The 25,606-nt window shown below is 34.6% G+C and overlaps 1 protein-coding gene across 1 annotated transcript; it reads left to right on the plus strand.

The window, feature by feature from the left end:
• Positions 1–9,811: 9,811 nt before the first annotated feature.
• LOC145030375 (uncharacterized) lies at positions 9,812–11,290 on the plus strand. Its single transcript, XM_078978750.1, has 3 exons — positions 9,812–9,971; positions 10,317–10,513; positions 10,661–11,290. The coding sequence occupies exons 1-3, from the start codon at positions 9,812–9,814 to the stop codon at positions 11,288–11,290; spliced, it is 987 nt and encodes a 328-aa protein (XP_078834876.1).
• The last annotated feature ends 14,316 nt before the right edge of the window (positions 11,291–25,606 follow it).

The following is a 25,606-nucleotide window of genomic DNA, read 5'->3' on the forward strand; positions in this document are numbered from 1 at the left end:
TTTCATACAAATCAAATGAAAGTACATTGTTATAAATGGAAAAACAACACCTTTAATGGGCAGTTTAATGTATTTTTGCAACTAAAATAAAAGTACATTGTTACACAGTAACAAAACACTACTATGGTCATTTAAATTGTTATACGTAAAACAAATGAAAAAACAACCCTGATATGGTTACTTTACCATTTTTATGCAAATCAAAAGATAGTATATTGATATAATTGAAAAAATAACATTTATATGATTATTATAATGATTCTATTCAAAAATAAAAGGACCTTCCTATAAATCTCAAAACAACCCATGTATGGCCATTTTAGTGATTTTATTCAATTTAGGTGAAAGTTTTAAACTAGAAAAACAACCTATGTAATTCATTTTAATGAGTTGTTGCAAATCAAACTTCAAAACCATTACCTCATAAATAAGTAAATTCATTCTCTTAATCCTTGATCATCCACCCTCATGCCAACACACTTTGCCACCATGTCATAGAAACAAACACATTTTAATATTGATTAAAAGAACACCCATATTTTGTAACATCCTCAAATCAGGCGTAAAAGTTTTTTTTTCCTTTTTTAGTAAAAAGATATTCATTTTGAAAATGAATCAAACAAATAAAATAAGTAAGTTAAATAATTAAATGTAATCAGTTAAATAATTATAATGATAAACATCATGATAGAATTTGATTACAAGTTTAATACAGTCATATTAAGAAAAAATTTGTTAGAAGGACTAAAGGTGTTAATTCATGAAAGTTGAGATTTGATTCTTCTTGAACAAGAAGGACTTGAATGTCATAAATTATATGGATACAGGTTAGTTAGGAAAACATAAAACTTACTAGTTAGTTTCCAAGTTAAATGGTGATCATAATGTAAGATTAATTAGTGAAGGGACCATTCTTGCCCATCTGTCCAAAGATTTGGAATTAGATCTCACTCCTTGCTCTCCGTCTCCATTTAATGCTTCAACCATTAGGGATCCCTCTCCATGGTGATTCCTCTTTTTTCATGATGGATTGAAGAAGTTTTAAAGTTCTTGAAAGATCAAGTTAATGCCTTTTCAAATCATAGCCTTATAATGTAAGTGTCTTATCCAAAACTTCATCTTCTTCATGTTAAGTTTTTATTTTGTATGTAAATTCTTGGTTCTAGGTTTTAATTCATAAATTAATGTAGTCTTTTTTAATAATAATTGATTCTCTACCAATACTCAAACAACTCCATTCATAATTGTGAGATTTGGGTTTTGGTGAAATTTGGGGGTTTTTTAACCCTAGGTCTCCATGAATTTGATTTTGGGTTAGTAATTAATTTTGTTCAGTTGAGAAGGGTATACTAGTCGATCCGATCAAGATAGAGGTTGTGATGCAGTGGGATATTCTGAGGTCTCCAATTGAGATTCGGAGTTTCCTGTATCTAGCGGGTTAATACCAGAGATTTATTCGGGACTTCTACAAGATTTTAGTTTCTTTGACCCGACTGACCAAGAAGTCAGTGACCTTTCGTTAGGGGCCTTGGCAGCAGGCATGTACCGCCCGTAGATCAGGGCTAGTCAATTTAGAGACGTTAAACACCAAAAATGACTTTTTGATGGAAGATTATTTTGAAGGAATAATCTTAAGTAAGTTTTAGTATATGTTACAAGGATTCCGTACATATAAAGAACGCCAAAATCCGAGTTATAACGAAGAAGTTATGACATGTCGAAGTTTCGCAACAGAACCGGCACGACGCTGAATGACGTAAAAAGTGAATTTACGTTAGAGTGATATTTAGCCTTAGTGATCTAAACGAGAATTGAATATCTTGTTGATAGTAGTGCAACGGTAAAAAGACAGACGAAAACGGACGTCGGATGAAGAAGTTATGAATGTATAACGGAGTTTTCTTGTCCTGACCTACTAAAAATAAATAGTAAAAATAAAGTCAAAATTAGCCGACGGAGTCTAAACGAAAGTTGTAGAGCGTAGTCTCACCAACGCGTGGATATAAAGAACAACGAAAATGGAGTTCGTATGAGGAAGAAATGAGTTTTTGAAGTTTATTAAATAATTTAAATATATATTTAATCTTTAACTCAGATGTATATCCGAAGGAGTCATTGATCTTATCCGAAGTACGCCCAGCGTACCCCGGTGCATGAAACCCTTGGACTCGAGTGCCTCGCATACGTAAGCGATGACGTTTTTAGCACTACGCCCCGCGTAGTTAAGCATTACACCCAACGTAATGCGAGGGTTCAGGCCTATAAATACCTTGCGAGGGCAACCGACCTTCTTGCTCATTTTCTCTTCTCTCTCTCCCATTTTACCTCATTTTTCGTGCAATAAATATCCCGAAAGCCCTGGTATTATTCCCGAGCCCTGAAGCAAGTCCCGAAGCCCCGAGGATCCCGAGAGGTGAAATTCTCGAGCCGAAGCTCTGACCGCGAGGAGCCCGGTTTTTGTGAAGATCTTCCACATCTACCGAAGAATTATACTTCTACAAGTCATAGTGTTGTCCGATCATCTTCTGATCAAGTGAGTTTATAGTCCCTTTCATAAACACGATATTTATACAAGTATTATTTGAATGTATTAAGTATATGTTTGGGTGAGTGTGTGGTTACTTTCTTCTAACACATAAATATGAAGTATTTGCTTTGAAATACGTGTTTTGTGTATATATATTATTGTTTATTTGAGATGAGTGTGGAATGGATGTTTTATATAGTTTTTAAATGAGTTAAACTGTATATGTATTTTATATCTACAAATATGTTGGGTAGAACATGGGTAGATGAGATAGTTGGTGTGTGATAAAAGGATGAGTTGGATTAGACCAAGAGGTTAGTTTTAGATCCGGGAGTATGGATCAGGTAAAGAGATAAAATTTGTTATTAGTCCGGGAGTATGGATTAAGACTAAGTTAATTGTCTCTAGTCCGGGATTATGGATTGGGCACAATTATTGATCCGGGAGTATGAATCAGATCAGGATTAAGGTATAGCTAATTGTCCCTATTCCGGGAGTATGGATTGGGTACAATTATTAATCCGGGAGTATGGATCAAATCAGGAGGTTAGTTTTAGATCCGTGAGTATGGATCAGGTAGTTTTAGATTCGTGGGTATGGATAAGAGGAAAATGTTAGTTTTCGATCCGTGAGTATGGATCAGGTGAAAATGTTAGTTTTAGATCCGTGAGTATAGATCGGGTGAAGAGGATAGTTTTAGATCCGTGAGTAGGGATCAGGTGAAGAGGAAAATTTTAGTTACGAGAGTTTAGATCATGTCGTTGTGAGGATCGATGGGGTGGGATAAGAGTTTCCTTTATATGGTGAAATTGTACAAGTTTGAATGTTCTATATTTATAAATATGTGATATAACATTGTGGGATGAAAACCTTATATGCTCACCAGACTCCCAAGTCTGACCCACTCAGTTTTCTTTGTATCACAGATATCGATACGAAGACATATTTCACAGAGAGATTTAAAGGAGATATAAATCATTAGTGTAATTGAATGTAAGTTCTGTTTATGCTTATATATCTGTATCAGAACATGACATCCCGATGTTTTATTATTAAATGAAAATACATTCTTTTTGAGAAATGTTTTGATAAGTTATTATCATATCTTGTTTTAGGAACAAATTCCGCAACTGTTTTCTTTGAAAGATTACTCTGATTTTTAAAACAAAGCATAAACAAATCGGTCGTTTCTAGCCGTGAAATTGGGGATGTCACAGTTGGTATTAGAGCATTAGTTTAAACGAACTAGAAATTTGTAGGAAATTTCTAGACTTAAACATAGAATGCTAAGTAATGATTGTGAGGAGTGTGTCTAAAATATGTTAGCTAGTATACCTAAGTTGACACAAGCACTAGTTTATTTTAGGAATGATGCCTAAAATACTTTTATGTGCTAAATGTTTTGTGTGATAGATAAATTGATGCTATTATTTGTTCGGATCTATGGTCTGTTGCCGAACGGATCTGGAAACCTTATGTGTTTAGGATTCTAAGCGTGTGACTACGATATTTAGAACTAGCATGTAAACGTTTCGGAGTGATAAGGATGATTTAAATATCTACCGTGAATGAGGATCTACATTCACCTTATCTAGTGTGTAGATCAAAAATGGTAAGAACCAAAAGTGGAGTTGGAAATGTGAATGAAGACAGGAATCAACCACCTGTGATTGATCAAGCACCTGTTGTAGCAGCAACACCAGAGCAAATGACGATGGTAGGTGTAACGCCCGTAGATCCGAGCTAGTCAATTTAGAGATAATAAGGGTCGAAAAAGAATTTTTGATAAAAAATTATTTAGAATAAATAATCTTAACCAATCTTTATAATATGTCTCAAGGGTTCCGTACATATAAAGAACGCCGAAATCCGAGTTACAACGAAGAAGTTATGGCCCGTCGAAGTTTTACGACAAAACCGATACGGCACCGGGAGACGTGAATAGTGAATTTTTGATAAAGGACTTTTTAACCTTATTGATCCAAATAAAATTTGTAGTATATGTTAAACCGAGAACATACAAAAAAAAGAACGCCCAAATCTGACTTCGTATGAGGAAGTTATGAATTTTCTAAGATTTGGCATAGCAGTGCACGGCCCGAAACTCGAATTTTAGTTTGAGCGGTTTTTAGCCTACGCGACCTAAATGAGAATTGAATATCTCATTAATAGGACTCAACGGTAAAAAGACAGACGAAAACAGAGTCCGTATGTAGAAGTTATGAATCTTACGCGGACATTTAATAGTATAATCTTCTTGTACTATTAAATTTAAGATCGGTCAAGAATTAGCCGAAAGAGACAAAATGAAAGTTGCAGATCTTATTTTTACCTACGTGTGGATATAAAGAACGTCAAAAACGGAGGTCGTATGTGAAAGTTACGAATTTTAGAAGTCGGAAGTGTGTTGTGTAAAAATGGGTGATGTGGCATAATCTTGGTCATTGCTTTCTCCCCAAGTCTTGCCACTAGATGGTGACATGTGGCACCAAGTTCAACCATTTTCACCCTATAAATAGAACCTCTTCCACCCTCATTTTTCTCACATTTCACATTCTTTCTTCTTTTTACTCTCTCTCTAGAACCTATCTCTAGCCTGGACCCCCCCCCCCCCCCCCCCCCGAAAAGGCTAGGGAACCTCCCTAACACGAGGCGGAAGCCCCGGAGTGCTCGAAGGCTCCGAGAAGAAGAGCTTTTCGGCTCGGGAACGCTGCTCCAAGCAAAGCCTGGTTTTCTATAAAACTCGTTGTAAGTGATCTACGCCTACGCTATATTTAATATATCGTTTATTTAAGTATAGTAACGTTATTAGGAACTTATAATAAGTACTTGGGCTATTATTATGGGTTATATAAGTATTGTTTAATGCTTATATAATAGTAATAATAACTAGACTATTAATTAGTCTCGACAAATAATAGACTAAACTCTAGTGGTAATAATACTAGGTTTCGTCGAAGGAAATTATTTTTAAGAAGCGAAGCGCTGTCTGAGTTCGGAATCACCACCTTTTCAAGTGAGTGCATAGTCCCTTTCATGAACATGATTTTAATACAAGTATAGATTGAAGTATTAAATATATATTTCTGTGTGAATTATTTGATGTTGCCTGAGATACTTGTTAAAGAACATACTTGACTATATATGATGATTTAGGATAAAGAGTAAACCTAAATTAATTATGAGGAATATTGGGTAGTGTTTTCTTACAAGTACGAGTGAATTATACTCAGAGAATGAAAACCTTAGTATATGTCATTGATCCGGGAGCATGGATTAGACATAGTCATTGTCCCTAGTCCGAGAGTATGGATTAGGCATAATCATTCATCGTTAATCCGAGAGTATGGATTAGTCATTCGTCCCTAGTCCGAGAGTATAGATTAGGTAAAGTCGTTCATTTCTGATCTGGGAGTATGGATTAGGTAAAACGGCTAATCTTAGGTCCGAGAGTATGGATAGTCTCGTAGTGAGGATCAACGGGGTGGGATAAGAGTTGTTTATATATATGGTGAAATTGTATATTTTGTGAGTTTTAAACTATATATATGGTATAACATTGTGGGGTTGAAATCCATATGTACTCATCAGGTTTCCCAACCTAACCCACTCAGTTTATTTATATCACAGGTGTTGATATGAAGTCACATTACACTGAGAGATTAAGGAGATATAAATCACTAGTGATGATGAATGTAAGTTCTGTTTATGGTTATGTTTTTGTATTGACGATCACATCCCAAATGTTTTAAAATAAATAAAAATACTTTTCTTCGGAAGTGCTTTGATAACGTATTTATCATGTTTTACTGGGAACAAATTCTGCAACATTTTTATAAAAAGGGTACTCTAATTTTTATAAAGCATAAACATAATCGGTCTTTTCTGGCAGTGAAAATAGGGATGTCACAGCTAGGGTGCAAGCGACGATGCAGATGATGTTGGATCGCCAAATGGAGGAGACAAGGCGATTACTCCAACAGAATCGTGAGGAACTGTCACTTCAAGTGGAAGATCCCGAAGTGAATGGAGGGCAGTCGGAGGGAGGCAACTACAGTGGGACTGTTGGACAAGCATAATCCACATTGGCAGAAAGGAATGACCCAGAAAGGGAAGGAAACAGGGATGGGCGTATGTATAAAAATTTCTTGGGCGCCAAGCCGCTAAGTCTTTTTGGAAGCCCAAAGCCTGTTGAGATTATGGACTGGATGTCCGAAATGGAGATGGTGTTTGAGAGTTGTGACTGTAGCAACAAACAGAAGACTGTCTTTGCAGTTAGACAACTGAAGACCGAAGTCGTGAGCTGGTGGAAGTTACTGGAAGATATGATGCCTCGAGGGGAATCCCTGAGGTTGTCTTGGGAATCATTCCTGGAGCAGTTAAAGGTGCAGTACTGCTTAGAGATACATCTGATTGATCTGAATAATGAATTCCAGCCCCTGAAGAAAGGTAGGTTGAGCATTGATGATTATGCTACTGCATTTACCGAAAAGATGAAGGTATTTCCATACTTAGTGCCAACTGAACTCTAAAAAATGAGAGGTTCGCAAATGGACTACCTGCCAACTTTGGCCCAACGGTCAAGATGGCAACTACTTTAGGACTTGTTTTGTCTCAGGATCTAACTCGGGGAAACTTTTCATCCTATATCGAACATTCAATCGAATCACCCATGACAGATGAGTTCATACCCATACAATTTACTATTTTAAATGCTTATAGGGGGAGAATACAAGTAGAAAACTATGGAATTAAGCTATTTATTTACATGTGGAAACAAACAAACCAAAAAAGGATGTCTTATACTTAATTGTTGTTAAAACCCTTTTAAAAACTATTTTAAACTATTTTAGATCTCTTTTTTTTATCAAAATCATATTCGACTACATATTTATGTATAAGTATGCTTTAACGGACTTAGGATTATTGCTACATACCATAATTCATGTTCCTTGTTTGGTTGTGGGCTTAGGGTAGGATCACTAGTCTGACTGTCGGTTAAATCATAGTTATACTTACTAAATATATGCCTGAATATTAAAACTCATTATTTTCAAGGAATATGCTTAACTCAGTTGTACACATTATACATATTGAGTCTTTTCAGTAACAATTCAAACAAACATACTAGTAAACTATAATAGGTATAGTTCATAGGATCACTACATGCTATTGCTAAAACGGAGAAACAATATATGTGTTAGTACATACATACTATTACTATTCATTACAAAACATACTATTCATTTACAAGACCAAGAAGGAACTTACGTACTATAACAAGAACAAGATAACTAAAATGTGAGCCACTTGTTCATGACATAGCAATACACTTGCTATGTCACGTTTTGTAACCAGAGTCTCCTGGAGGGAGAGTGTGATTTTGTGTATAGATATATACGAGATTGACAATCTCGCACCTCGTTGCTAGCTACAGTGGGACCTTCAGGTCTACGGGTGACAAATGTTATATTATTTTCGACATCTGAAGAAGGTCATGTTCTATACTAGTCTATCGAGCATGGTTACAACCAAATCACATTTACCCTTAATTAACCATTTGGTTTTCAAGGTAGTTAACGCATCGATAGTGTCTTTTATACAATTACTACTGAAAATCTTCATTTTTCCATTTCATTCATACAATGATATTTTCACATGAGAGATGCATACTATTTTCAAGTAAAGATAATTTTACAAATATGGAAAACATACATTTATACTATTTTAACTGAAATCATACATTTTACACTATTTTTAAAAAATATCATATCATACAGACAGTGGGGTCTTGGTAGAAGACTATTTTTCATTTAAAGGCAGGAAATATAGGATTTTCTGGGAAAGATACAAACATTTTTACTAAACAAATACAGACATTTCATAAAACAACAGTTTACTTTTGACACTAAAATACTTATGTACTCACCAACTTAAATGTTGATACTCTCTTTCAAACTAACTTGTATCCTCAGGAAACCAGTAGATAGGTACACGAGCAGGTTTTTGAGAAGACGAAGCATGTTCAAACTCGTCTTCTATTTTGTTATACATTTTTGGTGTCATACTACTTTACAAAGAACACACTTGTATTAACTATTTTATTAATGCAATGGTTGTTTTTTCTTGTTTTATTATTTTACATTGTTATGATACTATACATGACGTCCTCCACCCCAAATGTTTCCGTCATCTCGGGTTGGGGGTGTGACAGAAGAGCATAAGAAAGAAAAACATGAAATCACACACCTCATAGGATTTCTAACCAATATCAAGAAGTTGGCAGATATTCGTAGTCTAACGAGGGAAAAACTTTCAGTTAGGAGTAATGGCCTACAAATGATACTTGAAGTAGAGACACTTGATGCCATGGATCTAAAACAAAAGTCATGTGTGAAATGGACCATCGATGGTGATGATTTGCACGGGTTCATAAATAGTAACATTAGGAAAAACAAAAAACATGAGTAATGGTTAATGGGAGATGGATCACCGAGGTAAAAGAAACTAAGGATGAAAACTTTAGATTCTTTCAAAGCAAGTTCAAGGAATAATGGGTATATAGACCAAAATTAATCAATCAATGTATCAGATCCATTTCCATGATGGAGGCAATCCGACTCGAGGCCCTATTTACTTTAGAAGAATTAAAATCAACCATATGGGAGTGTGGCAGGGATAAAGCCCCCAGACCTGATGGATTTACATTCCAATTTCTCAAGAGATAATAGGATATAATATGTGTAGATCTCATGAAGTTTATAAGACACTTGGAAGATTCTGGTTCCCACAACCACAATTGTAACTCATCCTTCATCACCCTTGCAATGAAAGTTAAGGATCCAGCTACGCTAAGTGACTATCGGCAGATTATCTTAATTGGGTGGTTGTACAAAATAATCACAAAGATTTTAGCCACTAGAATTAAATAAGTTAATGGAAGTGTCATTGGGGAGGTATAATTAGCCTATGTGGAGGGACACAATATCCTAGACGAGCCTTTGAACATCAATGAGGTTTATTCGTGGGCAAAGCGTATAAAAAAGAAGGTATTTTTATTTAAGGTAGATTTCAACAAGGCCTTCGATTCAATCAATTGGGAATACCTTGACTCCATCTTGTGTCAGATGGGGTTTAGCAACAAATTGTGTTCTTGGATTAGAGGTTGTCTTTCTTCTTCATGTGCATCGGTGATGGTAAATGGTTCCCCCACTGATGAGTTTAACATAACCAAATGAGTGAGGCAAGGTGATCCGCTATCACCCCTTTTTGTCCATAATCGCAATGGAAGGCCTGAATGTAGCATTGGAATCTGCAAAAGAAAAAGGAATTTTCACCGATTTACAGATCCCGAGAAATGGACCTCTACTCTCTCACATGTTCTACGCAGACGACGCGTTATTTTTAGGCGAATGGTCTAGTTCTAACTTAAAAAATCCCACACGTATCTTGAAGTGATTTCATGTTTCATCTAGACTAAAAGTCAACTTTCACAAATCCAGGGTGTTTGGCATTGGTGCCTCAAAGCAAGAAACCTCTGTTTGGGCCAATATTCTTGTGTGTGTGAGGCAGGTACACTACCATTTAGCTACCTTGGAGTACTGATTGGGGCCAACATGAACCTAAAAAGGAATTGGAAATTGGTGATTTACAAATTCAGGGCCAAAACTGTCGAGATGGAAGTCAAAGATACTTTCTTTTAAAGGAAGATTAACCCTAGTAAAGCCGGTATTTGGAAACCTCCCTAATTTTTTCCTATCACTATTTAAAGCACCAATTGGTGTATCAGAAACACTAGAGAAGATTCTTTGGAGGTATCTTTGGGGAGAAAATGAAGAAAAGAAGAAAATTCATTGGGTTTCATGGGAGAAGATGATTGCATCGAAAGAAAAAAGAGGGATTGTAGTTGGGTCGATTAGGGCATTAAACATTGAACTAATGGTCAAATGGTGGTGGAGATTGAAAATCGAACATTCCTCCATTTTGGTGCAAAACCATAGTAGGAATTCATCTACTGCATAACTAGCCAGCTAATTATTTATCAAAAAAGAGTATAACAAGAGTTTGGAACAATATCGCAAACACCAAAAAAGATATTAACTCTTTTGGATTAAGTTTTGATTATATATGCAGGAAAACATAAACTTAGGAGGAGACATCCAATTCTGGAAAGATGTGTGTCTTGATGCGGTTACTCTAAAGACTGAATTCCCATTATTATACGCTTTGGAAAAGAAGAAAATATGCAAAGTGGAGGAGAGAATTACAGATAGTAGACCTATATGGAAATGTAAATCCAATCCTGATGATATGATGCTACGCTTAGAGTTGGCTCGGTTGAATAGAGTTGTTGCACATATTAGAACTCAATTCGGGTCCGATATATGGACGTGTCCACTAGATACAGAAGGCAGATTCATAGTGGCTTCACTAAGGAGGAGAATTGACAACATACACGTTAACAATTCATTACAATGTGAAATGATATGGAGCCAAAACATCCCAATAAAAGTGACTTTTTTCATATGGAGAGGTGCTCTTAGGCGTATCCCATCAGCAAATGCATTACATCAACGGGGAATCAAGGTCGACTCGACCGAGTGTGGATCCTGCATTGGCAATCACGAAAATGCCAATCACATCCTTGTGTCATGTCTATTTGCTATCAAGATTCATGAGTATATCTTCAACTGGTGTGGTATTAGCTTCATCACAATTCAAAATGTAAGTGATATCATACAGTTCGCAGCATCATGGGGTTGATGTCCAAAAAAAAAAAACAACTTATGGCTATTTGCTATGGGATGTTTTGGATGATGTGGAAGGCTAGAAACGATCAACTATTCAAAGAGGTTTTCTGTACACCAATAATAGTAGTGGAGAATATGAAATCAGTTGTTTATCTGTGGCTGAAACACAGGGGCAAAAGGGGTATTTGTAATTGGGTCGAGTGGAAACACTCCCCTTTCTTTTTCATGTAATTGTCTATGTTGTACTTTCTATTTTCCCGTTTTTAGCTTCTTGCTATGCGGGTTACTTTAAAATAATGGTCGTTTCAAAAAAAAAAAAAACATAAGCAAAATAAAGTCGAGTCCCGCATAGTTTATAAGTGGATTTATGAATTAGTTGTATGTGTATATTAAAATGTGTGTATATTTGTTCTAAAATTAATAATAATCATCATTTTTGTACTATTAATCAAAACAACTTATACAAATTATCAATAAATATTTGAGATATTAATACTTGTCCTCTCAGATTTTTTTTTCTAATGAATAGTTTTTAAACGTATAGATATGTGATTAATAACAAATTACGACAAAAAGTACAAATTAATTTCTTTGCCGTTCTATTTATTTCGCATATAACTTTTACTTTCATTGGATTCAATGAATAGATACTTCAATTGTACATTTATATGGAAGCACACTAGCAATAATGCGGTTGCCACATCTATTTCGAATTAAATGATATAAGACTTTGATTCGCATTTAATCAGTGTCGAAGGATATCACATCCACTGTTCATAACTTATAAGGATAAATGGTTTTTCAGATTTTTTTCTAATGAATAGTTTTTAAGAGTATATATATATATATATATATATATATATATATATATATATATATATATATATATATATATATATATATATATATATATATATATATATATTAATTTAAATATTCTTTTGACTTTCTACATATAAAAAAGGTAAACCGCAAATCAGAATGGCTCGCATCAACCCGTTCTAGAGGGTCACATATGTGGTCAATTGCAGAACATTAAAAATATTTTGGGTGTGATAATGTTTGAACTTTGAACATTTTGTATGGAACCATTCCATTTTCTAAAATATTTTAGTTATAAGTTAGGATTTTTATCATGTGTTGATCATATATATGATTTTACTTACTTTTGGCACTGAAGAGATACCATGTTTATATTCATTGTTTCTGATTTAGAGGTTAAAATTTAAAGTAAACTAGGGAAGAACCCCAAACGCCAAGGAAGTGGAAGAAACATGAAGATTTCATTGAGTAACTTTATAAAGGACTATAATATTTAAATATGAAAATGCAACAAATAACAACCTACTTTGGTGTGCCACTACCTGGTGAATGAGCAAGAATCTGAAAAAATAAAAACAAAACGGCTCATAACAGAACAAACAAAATAGTTTTAATGTATACAACCATTTAATGAAGATTTCTCATATGTCAAACTCATTTGTTATTTCAAATTTCACAAAAATGAAGCATATACAATTTTAGTGGAGTGATATAGCTCTCTAATTGAATTGTTAATTATGTAACTATAACACCATTAATAACCCATACTTTAATAGTTAGATTATTTAGCATTTTAAAGAAATTAGAAACTGATAATCCAAAATAGTAAATAGAACATGTGTCATATCCAACCCAAGTATGTTTAACACCACTGTCCAGTTGCACAAAAATCTCTCTAAATCTTTGAACAACGAATTATCACTTCTTTTCAGTTGTATGATCAAACACACACACCACTTGCAATCAATTTACTTTTTACATTGGATGGTAAAAAATTAATAAATTAAAATGTAAAACATGGATTTGAATTATTTACAACTTCAGGTTAAAAACAAAGTAAATTAGCTTTAAAAATATTAGATGTAACAATATCTAATCTCAAAACATACTTCACTCCTTTTATAACATTTCTTGTTTGGTCTGTGCCTCTCTAGTGTACATGAAAATAAGATGAGGGTAGTTTTGTCTTTTTTATATAGAATCAAATTGTATCCTCTTCCTCCTATTAAGATAGATGAAATCCATTAAACATGAAGTTAAATTCTGCTAACTTGGTATATAATTTTTTTTTCATTAAGTATATAGCAAGGGTATTTTGGTCTTTTGGAGACTGGATATGCTTACCACATACACAACCAGAGGGTGGAATGTTGATTCCATCAATGATTATGCTTCCACCAGAAGGCTCCACCAACCTCAACAAAACTTGGATTAGAGTTGATTTCCCATCTCCAGTTGTCTTCCTTCTAAAGCTCGGGTGACTAACTAACAGGAACACTGGAAACACATATTCCATTCCTCTCGTCCAAGAAAGCAAAAATCGTCAAATAGGAAAAATCGTAGGGGAAGATGATGATGGACATTTTGATTAATAACCTATACCAAGAAAGCAAAAATCGTCCAAGAACCCTATACCAAATTAGAAATGTTTAAGGTGCTTTCAGGTAATATGGGGTAAAAACTAAAACCCGTTATGATTTGCTCCGTTTTGCCTAATTTTGTTTGGCCTAATTGACATTTTAGTTCTGACGAATAAGTATGTTTTGCAACAGCTTTTTCATTTGAAGAAAATTTCAATTATAATTGGAAAATGGTGATGTCAAATAGGAAAATGTTAAAAGGGTATCTTTTCCGAAAGCAAACCAAAGGATACATTTATCAGATCTTTCTAACAAGAGAATGCGGATATTTAAACTTCTTTGGCCTTTTTAACCAATTTGAACACTGTGATGTGTATTATCTGGGAGCTTTGTGGCAACTTTGTTCTTTCTTTGTTACTTAGTCACCTAACTAAATGATCTATTTTTAAATGAAACAACCCATTGATAACTAAACAGTGGACTAAGTTTCACTCATTATTGATGAGTCCACCCAGGACATATGTTGAAACAAATTTTTTGTTAAAAAGGCCTTATGCTTGTACATGTTATGCATGAAAAAACTGGGAAACCATTTTTTTCAATTATGAAGCAGGTTCAACCATCTTTTCATGTTCTTTTAGTGTCTCCATTGATCCCAACTCATTGTTTTTGCAAAATGTAGGTTATACTTGACTCTACAACTGATTATGCATGTGAAGGGACAAAACAGAGAGATGATGTATACTTTTAGCGCAACATATAATTTTACCAAGTCTATGTTTTTGATGAAGAGTGTGATATAATATGAGTAAATAATATAGTTTTTTTTTTTTTTTTTTTGTGTATATTTGACATTTTTTCCTTAGAAGACATCCTATTTGAATCTTGGCGAGTGTTTGTGGTTACAATTGCAGGACATGACTAATGGTGGTTTCAAAGGCTAAATTGGCCCGAAAACCAATGAATCCTTTGACTTTTGTACCTGATACGTAAGGGAAACAAGCATCAAAAGGTGCTAAAAGGGGTTTTAGGGTTTCCATTAATCGAAGAGGATTTTAAGAACTTCAAAAATATGAAAGTATCGATATTCTACACATCAAATACCAATTCGGAAAAATCACATATCAGGAAGTCAAAAATATGATTTCAGGAACTTCACAACTAAAAATCGCATATCAGGAACCCACACAATGCTTTTAGGGTTTCTTTTGATCAAAGAGGATTTCACAACATACGTAGAAGAAGAAGAAGGAGAGTATAGGCGGGGTTTTTAACTTTTGGTATTTCATTCCCCTCTTAGCAATTAAAATATTGGACAACGCGCATTCATGAAAAAAAAATTATAAAGCGACAGTTCTACACGACACGCTCTTTTATGGTAGGTGTCCTCCGTGTTTTTAATTTTTTTGTTGGACACTAATTTTAGGGCATGCATAAATGTGTGTCCTCTATCCTTCATATTTTGGAAAGCTGACGTTAATTTTTAGGGCACACATAAATGAATGTCCTCTATCATTGTGTGTCATTGTTTGTATGTCATTAAAGGGCTGTATTCTAGTAGTGTTTTCAAAAAATTTTCCAAATATAAAATATGATTATTTGAACATGTCCGTAATGTAATTAGGCATGGTAGTTGCATTGACACCCTTACCTGTTATTAATACGTGTCCTCTATCATTGTGTGTCATTGTTTGCACGTCATTAAAGGACTGTATTCTAGTAGTGTTTTCAAAATTCTTTCCAAATATAAAATATGATTATTTGAACATGTCCGTAATGTAATTAGGCATGGTAGTTGCATTGACACCCTTACCTGTTATTGGAGTTCCTATACGTGCTTCTGCCTTAGATGGGTTCGACTCCCTGCTCTCAATTGTTCAGGTATATTATAATTTATATAGATACAAAATCACCAATCTACTTTCATCTATTTGTTTATTATATTATACTATTATGATTTTCTTTTTCCTAGTGTTGTATTGTACTATGTGAGAAGCTTGGAAGTTGTTTCCTCCATAAGTTGGTCATGTGGGGGTATTTTGATCATTAAATTTGCAGTCCGGACGAGGAGGGCGTTAATGTCTTTTTGGGATTAATTGCTAAAAATCACAGCGAAGAAGGGTAATGAGGACGGGTTCTCAACCCCTTTAACGTGGTCATCTTTAGAGGTATCGGCTTTCTTCATCTCCAACATTCACATAGGGTTCATTTTCATTAAAAAAATCAACAATTCAGTTTGCATATTGAATGATTACAGGTACTTAGGAAAACATTTTTGATCAAGATAGAGTATCTAGAAAACAATAGTGACAAACTTTTTTTTTTTGAAAAAAAAAATCAAACTTATTAAAGAAATTGATAATTGGAAAGTACATGTCTTCAAATATGTTTTCAGTTTTTGAAAGGTTGTTGAGTAATGGTAAAGTTTTCTGTTCTTTTTCATAAGAGCATTTTCGTCTTTTTTATGAAGAAGATAAGAGCATTTTCGTCTTTTTTATGAAGAAGTTAACTACAAAATTGATGGCGCAACTGACTGGAACCTGCTTTGTATATATTTCTTACTTTGTTTTGTAACAAGTGCAATTCCTTAAAGATGACAATTATTTAATCTAAGAAAAAGACTTCTCTTGTGTTAAATTGCTTTCAATGTTAGCAGCAATATTTTTTTACTGTTTTTTGGCTTTAAAACACAACCTTTTTGTAATGCTTTCAATTGTAAAATGAAGTCTTTCTTCAACTGTTTTGGATTGAAATGAACATATTGTAGCGTCCTGCTTTCCATAAAAATAACATCTTAATAAAAACATCCTCTCTTGTCTTTGGGTAAAGGTTATTTGGGTTGACCATAGATGTGTCTCAAAGATTTTTCAAGAATTCTCTATAAGTAGGTAAAATTTATGTGTTTACATTAAAATCATAAATATATTCAACATAAAGAAGATGGTCAAGAGGGTAGGATGGATCCATTATGTTTAATAATGTTGTTAACTTGATAAAAAAAAAATGTTAAATATATAAAATGGTAAAATTACCGGTTTCAAAAATCGACATGAGAAGCTTTTCTAGAAAAAAAAAAACTTTGGGTTTGAGATTAAAAAAATTATATATGATAGAAGTTTACTGATTGTGGTTTTATCTTTTGACAAGTTACATTTCTGCCCTCGAGTAAGCTGATTTTTTGTGATTTTGCTCGTGATTTTAGACATGTTTTATCTCTGTGTATATGGGTGTATATGCGTATCAGTGTAATAGTATCTTATGCAAAGAAATAAATAGGAGGCTAATGAGAGGCAGTTGAGACAGAGAAAAGCGAATCAAGAGTTCACAAAGATTTTAGAAGTATGTTGGTTGTATTGTTTTAATCTTCCTTAGAAATATGCAATCCATTGTCTTTGTAAATTTCTCTTTTTTGTTTTAAATGATGAAATTTTTTGTATCGAATGTCGTAATATGAACAATCATCTTTTTTTTTTTTGTCATGGCTACTATCTACGCTAACAAATTCAACTTTTTATGTTGATTCCTTTACTGATTCTAACCCCGCAACGCATGGTTCTTCTTTAGTTATTATTTATTCTTAGCTTTATTTATTTATCTTTAGTTTTGCGGTTTAAAAAACTTTTAAAATTTTTGACGTTTTATTCGAATATACGATTTAATTACGTTTTGTTCGTTCACATTATATAACGTTTTTTATGTGTCACTCAAATAAACAAATTAAAATAAAACCTCAGATACTATCAAACATCAAATATAATTATTTAATGTTGTTTTTTTCATGTGTTTTTCCTTTACATCATTCGTTTATGTGCTTTATTTTTTTAGCTTTAAAAGGTTTATTGTTACTTTTTAAATGAATAATTTTAAATATTATGATAAAAAAAACTATAATATTGTCATAATAATAACTATATTTTAACAACTATCTGTTTAAAAAATAATCTTAAATAAAATTTACCGTTTCTAATACCCATTAAGTATATATTGTTTGAAATAAATACGAGGGGAATTTTTTTATCATTTCAGACAATATATACTTAATGACTATTAACAAGCGGTAAAGGTTTTTAAAAATTGTTCTTTTAACAAATCTTTGTTAAAATATAGTTGTTATTTTGATAGTTGTTACGATATAATAGTTGTTTTTCATAATATTTAAGATTATTCGTTTAAAAGGTAACAATAAACCTTTTAAAGCTAAGTAAACTAAAAAGGTAAAGCACATAGACCAATGATGTAAACGAAAAACACATAAAAACAACATTAAATAATTATATTTGATATTTGATAGTTATCTGGAGTTCTATTTTAATTTGTTTGCTCAAGCGAAACATAAAAAAACATTACATAATGTGAACGGACAAAATGTAAAAAAATGTATATTCGAATAATATGTCAAAAATATTAAAAGATTTTTAAACCACAAAAACAAAAATAAATAAATAAATCTGAGAATAAATAATAATATGATATATATATATATATATATATATATATATATATATATATATATATATATATATAATTGAAAAGATAAATATAACTTTATAAGAAATCTATACAAATTCTATTAAAATAACGAACAAATAAAACTGTTATATAATAATAATAATAATAATAATAAATTGTTAAAAGAAAATCAAAAAGAAAAAGAATGGTAAGTTAGTCTTTTTATATAAAGCAAGGACCAAAAATGAAATATTCATAAACCATAGGGATGCAACCTATCAATTTTTAAACTTAGGGATGAAAACTGTGAATCTAATCAAAACACAGGGACCATTTCTATAATTTACTCTAAAATTTATGCTACAAAATCTGATATGATAGAATACATTGTATATTCATGATGTTAAGAAGCTTGTAATTCTAAAAGGTTGCAAAGGGAATTCGTTCACTAAAAAGGATTGCTTATATTAAATGGTAGTTAACATGGAATTGTAAAAGATGGTGTTATGATAGAATACATTGTATATTCATAATGTTAAAAAGCTTGTAATTCTAAAAGGTTGTAAAGGGAATTCGTTCACTAGTAAGGATTGCTAATATTAAAGGGTAGTTAAAATGGAATTGTAAAAGATGGTGTTTGAACAGAATGTCTTCAAACTAATAAACTAATATGTATAAAATGGTTAAAAGTGGTTAATGTTAAAAGTAGGATGCTATTTTATGAAGTCAGGAAGTGTAAAGTATGAGGTGAATGAGGTAATCAAAAGAAAGAATGTTAGGTTATGTATGATTCATCATGTTAATACAATATTCATGGAATTGAATTGTTGAAAGCTACGTATATTGATAACTTAAGAAGCTTGTCAAAAAGGCTAATTACATTGAAAATGTAAGTAAAAATGTTTTGTTTGTCAAGTATGATTGTAACATCCTAATTTTCGAGCTAGAAGTTTTAGGGATTTTCGGTAGAAATAAAAATTTAAAATTTAAAATAAATAAATAAAATATGAAAATTGGAGAAAATATTAATGAAAACCTTAACACTAATTGATAATTATAAAATAATAGATTTTAGGATCTAATGGATTAAAATTTGTTAGAAAGGATAATTATGTCAATCAGGTGAAAGTTAGCTTTGACTAGAAGGACGACCAACTTAATGACTTGGACATAAACCGTGAAGATTAGGATGGAGAGGGACCATTTTTCAAGATATTAGATGCTCCTTAGTTGGTATGGAGTAATTTTGAAAAAGGCTTTTGCAATGAGATACCATAGTTGCCTAAGTGACCAAAGTTGGATTTATTTGAGTCATCGCCTTCCCTCACTCTCTGCTTCACGTAAAATCAACCTATCATCTCCTTTGAAATTAATTTCACCTTCGAAATCAATGATGCGTTGATGCTTGAAGATTTCACTTGAAAATTTTTCAAAATTCTTCTCAAACTAGTAACTAGATGTAGTTTTCTCCTCCTTTTTCTCTTCAATTTCATGTTACTGGCCATATGGATTTATAAGTATGATTTCTCCTTAAGCCTATGGTGTTCAATTAAATATATATGTTGTAATTTTACTCCATATTCTCCAACCTTCAACTAGCAAATAGTTGTAACATCATGATGATTTGGCTTGTTTTGATAAGTTTTCCAAACCCTAGAAAGTGAAATCTAAATCTAGTGTTTATAATATAGTTTTAAGCTTGAATTTTTTGGCTCAATGATTTTAGTATTCAATTCAATGATTTATTTGTTAATTATTAACTTATGTTAAGAATGCTTGGTGTTTGAATCAAAATTTAGCTTCTATGTGTTGATTTCGGAATCCTCCAACTCTTAATGTTATAGATCTATTCTCATGACTCCAAGTAATGATATGAGATTAATTTTATGTTTAATTGTGTGTTTCCACTTAAATCCATAATCCAAATGACAATCTATATGTAACATTCGGTTCAGGTGAGCAATTTTCAGGTTTAAAAATTCAAAGGTTTAACTCTACTCATGATGTGAGGTATGTATGTCAGGTCGTGAAGAGGTTAGTGCAATCACGCATCACCTTCAAGCTCACGACGTGAGCACATATGGCTCACGACATGAGATCAGCCTAAGAGGATACCCTAATTTTGGGGGTTTTATTCTTTATTCAAAGGAAGTAAGGGATAGGGTTAGCCCACCCTCAACCTCCATCACCTCCTTGCCCTCCTCTATGAAACCCTAGCATCCATATTGGATATTGAGCTTATTTGTGGTGATTCTAGCTAATGAGAAGAAGAGGAAGAGCATCTAGTCCATCATTTCTGCATTCAAGCATCTCCATCAAGCATTCTCACTCCTTCTGGACCTTTCGTAAGTTTTCAAGTTCATTTTTTATGAGTCCATAAGCTTAGATCTAGATTTTTATGCTTGATCTTTCATATTCAAGATGATGTAGTGGTTGCAATCCATAAAGTAGCCAACTTTATGGATCTCTAGTGTCCCTTGAGTAATATAGATGATAGATCTGGAATATGGTTGAGTTTTGAGATTCTTGAATGAGATTTGGGGTCAATTTCTCTTTTTGTGCCCTAGTTGGTGTTTGGGACATGCATGTCTAAATAACCACAATTTTTATGATGTTCTGAATTAAATAAGACACTATGGAGGATTTTGTTGCTTGGCCAAAAAGATATTAAGAGTTTCATTAAGAACTTCTATCCAGAGCGTCATCACGACGTTAGCGCTGGGATGTCATGACATGAGGATGTTTTCCTCGATTGTTTTGACTTATTAGGTCACGACGTGACCAGTGGCTGTGGGACTTTCGAGTGTGTGTTAATTTTGACTTTCACCAGGGTTTGAACTAAGGCTATTGGGATATTTTGATTGTAAATAAGATTGGTCCCTATTTGATGAATAGGGAACCGATAGAGCTGATATTTGAAGCAATGTCTTGTTCAGCGATCCTTTCGGACCGAGAGGTGATTTTTCCTCACTGTACATGTGGGTCAAAGGCACCAAAGTCGGCCCATTGGATTTGATATTTTGGTATATTGCTAGATGTTATGTTGAGTATGCGGTAGATCTGTATGATTACCTAATTTCTGATACGTATTAGACTTGTATAGCTATATGATTACGTGTATTGTTGGATATGCATTAGGCTAGTAGATATGTAGGAATACCTATATTTGTTGTATTTTGATTGTTAAGATATATGTTGATGTGTTATTATCGTTTGGGTTAAGGCAACCATGCTTTGTGCTGAAGGCCAAGATACCCAGAGATCCGGATAGATTGAAGACCTGCGAGGCAGTCTAGTCAGGACGAAGGCTCGGAGACCGGTTTGAATAGGTTGTAGGCCCGACGCGGCGATCCAGTCATGTGGAACGCTCTAAGAGCGATCTATATAGGTTGTAGGCCCAATACATCGATCCAGTCAAGTTGTAAGCTTATATATTCAGGATGTTATTTGTATGGTTGTGTATGGTACTTTAAGGGAACTCGCTAACCTTTGGCTTACAGTTTAAGTTTATGTTGCAGGTACTTCAAATGATCGGTGCTAGGCAAAGGCGTGATCGTACACATCCTTTGGTGTTATGTTTTAGAGATTTATGATACAGTGATCTTGGTAAATATTTGTATTCTGATGCTTGATTTTGAGATGGTTTTTGCTTGAAAACAATGATTTCCTTTAAATTAAAAATGAAAAATTTTATCTTGATTTTGGGATGTTACAAGTTGGTATTAAAGCCTTAGTTTGAGAGAATTGGATGAGCATTCGTGTAAATCCAAACTCAAACTAAGAATCTGTAAGATTTTAAAATAAATTCCAAATTAATTTCCAAAAGTTGTTTTCAAAGGTAACCAGAGATTGATGCGATATGTACGATCAGCCAGAGCAGAAAGTATACCCCAAGTTACCCACACTGTTTTTTGCTTATGATGATTATGATAGAACTGCATTCTAGTGATAGACTAGAGATCTTCAGGAATTGCATGATAGAATTGGCCTTATATATGATGTCTAATAGCTTAGGAAGACTTATTGCATGAAATTGACATCATTACTGTAGTTGCTTAGTGTGTGCATCATAGTTGTACATAAGTAAGATTTTATATCCTGAGAATGTTTTATTTGGCCTTACTTCATGTTCCTTTTTTGGTCGTGGTCTTAGGGTTGAATCAAGTATTTGATTGTCTATAGGATCCAGCGTTATGTATGATTAGCATGCACGAGCGGCTACAGGTTTAGTGAAAGTTTCAAAGGTGGGTAGGTATGTGAGCAGCCCGACCAGATGGGGCATGATTTGACACTCTCAAGAGAGTGAGGATACGATGTATGTGTATCCTAGTTGTACTTGTGTGGGCAGTTTGTGATGATCCTTTAATACAAATACGAGTATGTGTGGAAGGTAGTATGGGCCTATACTACTGGAAGCACATAACTCATACGTGTAGCAAGGAAGTCACAAACACCAATGGTTTTGTTTGTCTGGGATGTTTTTATGGTATGAATTGTTGCATTTATGATATATTTGGTGTATATTTTCAGTATGGAGTTAATAAGAGGATCTGGTTCCGAATATGGAGCAAGTGGCCAGGATAGGCCAAGGTTGACTGATGATCGGATACGTGAGATGATTGCCATTGAGGTGGAAACTGTTGTTCGGGGATCGATTTCGGAGCTGTTTGGATCTATCAAGACCGCAATGATTGAGCTCTTTAATAATTGTTATATTGCTCTTACTGAGGTTGTTGTTGTTACAGCTACTACAGTTGTTGCTACTGTGGGGGTTTGAGGGGAGAGAGCTTTCCAATACTAGGACTTCGACAATACGATGCCCCTTGAGTTTTTATGGGGCTAGGGATCCTATTTGTAGTGATGATGTGGCTATATGATGTGGAGGGGTTGTTTCCTCATGTTTACTTACCCTACTGACCATAAGGTCAAGTGCACCCTGAACCTTCTCAGGTTGGGGGTGAAGGATTGGTGGAGGCTGGTGACTGGTGCTTACACTCCTGAGTAGAGAGTTGTTGTTACTTGGGAGCAGTTATCGGAGATGTTCTGAGAGAGATACATTCCTTTGGTGGAGAGGGATAGGTTAGATCAGGAGTATTTGGATTTGAGGTAGACTACCAAGATGTTGGCGAAGATCACCAAGATGTTTACTGAGAGGACTCTTTTCTGCCTTGAGTTTGCTGCTTCAGAGTAAGCTCAGATGACTTGGTACTTGAGCATGGTGTCTACCCATAGATATGGTACCCTCGTTGAGACCCATGAGGCTGCAAGGAGGCAAGAGATTGAGATTGGGATGCAGAAAAAGGAACAAAGTTAGGCTCCGGTTCAATCCCAGGTTGTGGCGAAGCAGTTCAAACCCGTTGATTCACGGTTAGGGGGTCCGAGGAGTTTCACTTGTGGAAATTTCGGCAAGGTTCATGATGGGTTGTGTAGATTTTCTTCTACTGGTTGCCACAAGTGTGGTAAGGAGGGGAAATATGCAAGGAATAGATGTCAGCATGCCCCGCCTGTGGGTCCTAGGATTTGTTACCATTGTGAGAATGTGGGCTTTGTGAAGTCCCATTGCCCATTACTTTCCAATAGGCATGTTCATGCACTAGCTACTACTACTCCTAGAATCACGGATGAGCACCAGGGTAGGGCGGATACCCTGAGGGCTCGGGGTCGTGCTTTCTATCTTACGGCGAAGGAGGTCAGGGTGGCGCGGAACGTCATTACTAGTATGTTTCCATTTATTATTTTGTTAAATATTTTATGGTATCCTTATGTTTATGATTATATCATGTACCTTCTTAGTGAACTCCTTGCCTGCTCTTGTGCTATTTAACTCGGGTGTGAGTCGGTCCTTTGTATCTCAGTCCTTCAGTAAAAGTTTTGATATGACTCTTGGAGAGTTTGAGTGTTCGTTGCAAGTTTCTATTGCCAAAGAACATGAGGTTTCTGCATTAAGTGTTTATTAGGGTTGTGTCTTGGAGATTTTTGGGGTGGCTTACCCGATTGATTTGATTCATATCCCAAGTTGATATTAGAGCCTTGGTTTGAGTGAAATGGAGGAACACTTGTGTGAATCCAATCTGAAACTAAGGTAAAAGATTTTTCAATCAATTTTCAAATACTTTTCATAATAATCAAGGAGGATGTGATGTGTACGATTAGCCGGAGCCAATAAGTAGACCCCAAACTACCAAATAGTTCTTTGAGATTATGCTTTGATATGTTAGAACAACATGCTAGTATTAGGATAGGGATCTTCAAGAATTATATGAGAGAATTGCCTGATATATGATTAAATATCTCTTATATAACCCTTGACTGATTGTTGTTTGACTCTTTTGCGTATGAACTGGCTATTATGTGAATACGCTAAGTCACATACAACATGGTTTAAATGATATTAGGATAAGAGATTTGGTCCTACTGCACAACTCTTGTCTGAGTTCAACTATTGTAGGATTGAGTCTTTTATTCTAAGATTATTTAAGTTGTACAACATATGATTGTACAATAAAGGGTCGTGTGGCAGTTAGTGGTAGGATAAATTGTGTGGGGTCAGTCAGCTAGTCTCGAGATGTGTAGTCTTCCTCTAGGATGTGATGATCACATATTTGAGCATGCTAGTGTGTATTGGTAGGGTTTTTGTGATGATCCTCTAAGACAAATACAGGTAGGTGTGGAAGGTAGTATGGGCCTGTACTGCTGAAAGCATAGGACCCGTACACGTATCAAGGAAGTCACAACCCCTAGGGCTTTGTTGGGAGTTGGTTCCCCTGTTATGATATGCGTGTTATCTGATATCTCCTTGGTTTATTTTCAGTATGGTGATGACAAGACGATTTGAGGCTGGGTCCGGATCGGGAGGCAGTTAGGGTGGGCCAGCTGCATCTGATGACAGGATTAGGGAGATCCTACAGTCAGGGTGGGCCCCAACGCAGTCGCAACCTGCACCAAAGCGGATTAAGACCACTGAGGTTACATCTGGGGGTGTAAGGTCCGCACTTGTGGGAAGTGCGTCAAGGTTCATGATGGAGCGTGCCATCTATCTTCCAGGTGCCACAATTGTGGTCGGCAGGGCCATATGGCGAGGGATTCCTTCCAACAGGCCCCAACACTCAGCTCCGAAATTTGTTTCCATTACAACCAGGTTGGCCATGTGAACGCCAACTTTTCCTAGCTTGCTGCTAGGACGACGGATGCTCTGGCTCTAACTACTTTAAGGATCACTGATGGGATTCAGGGCAGGGAGGAGCCCCTGATGGCTCGAGGTCGCACTTTCCAGCTCACTGCCGAGGAGGCCAAAGTAGCTCTAGATGTTGTGGATGGTATGTTTGTATACATTATTCTGTTAATTATGTTTTTTGTTATGCTTATTTGTGTGCCTCTATTAGGTACGTTCCTAGTGAGAATCTTTCCCTTCTCTAGTATTGTTTGACTCGGGTGCGAGTCAGCCCTTTGTATCTAGATGGTTTAGTAAAGAGTCTGAT

This window comes from Lactuca saligna, chromosome 2 (assembly GCF_052625555.1).
Source record: "Lactuca saligna cultivar CGN05327 chromosome 2, ASM5262555v1, whole genome shotgun sequence".
NCBI lineage: Eukaryota > Viridiplantae > Streptophyta > Magnoliopsida > Asterales > Asteraceae > Lactuca > Lactuca saligna.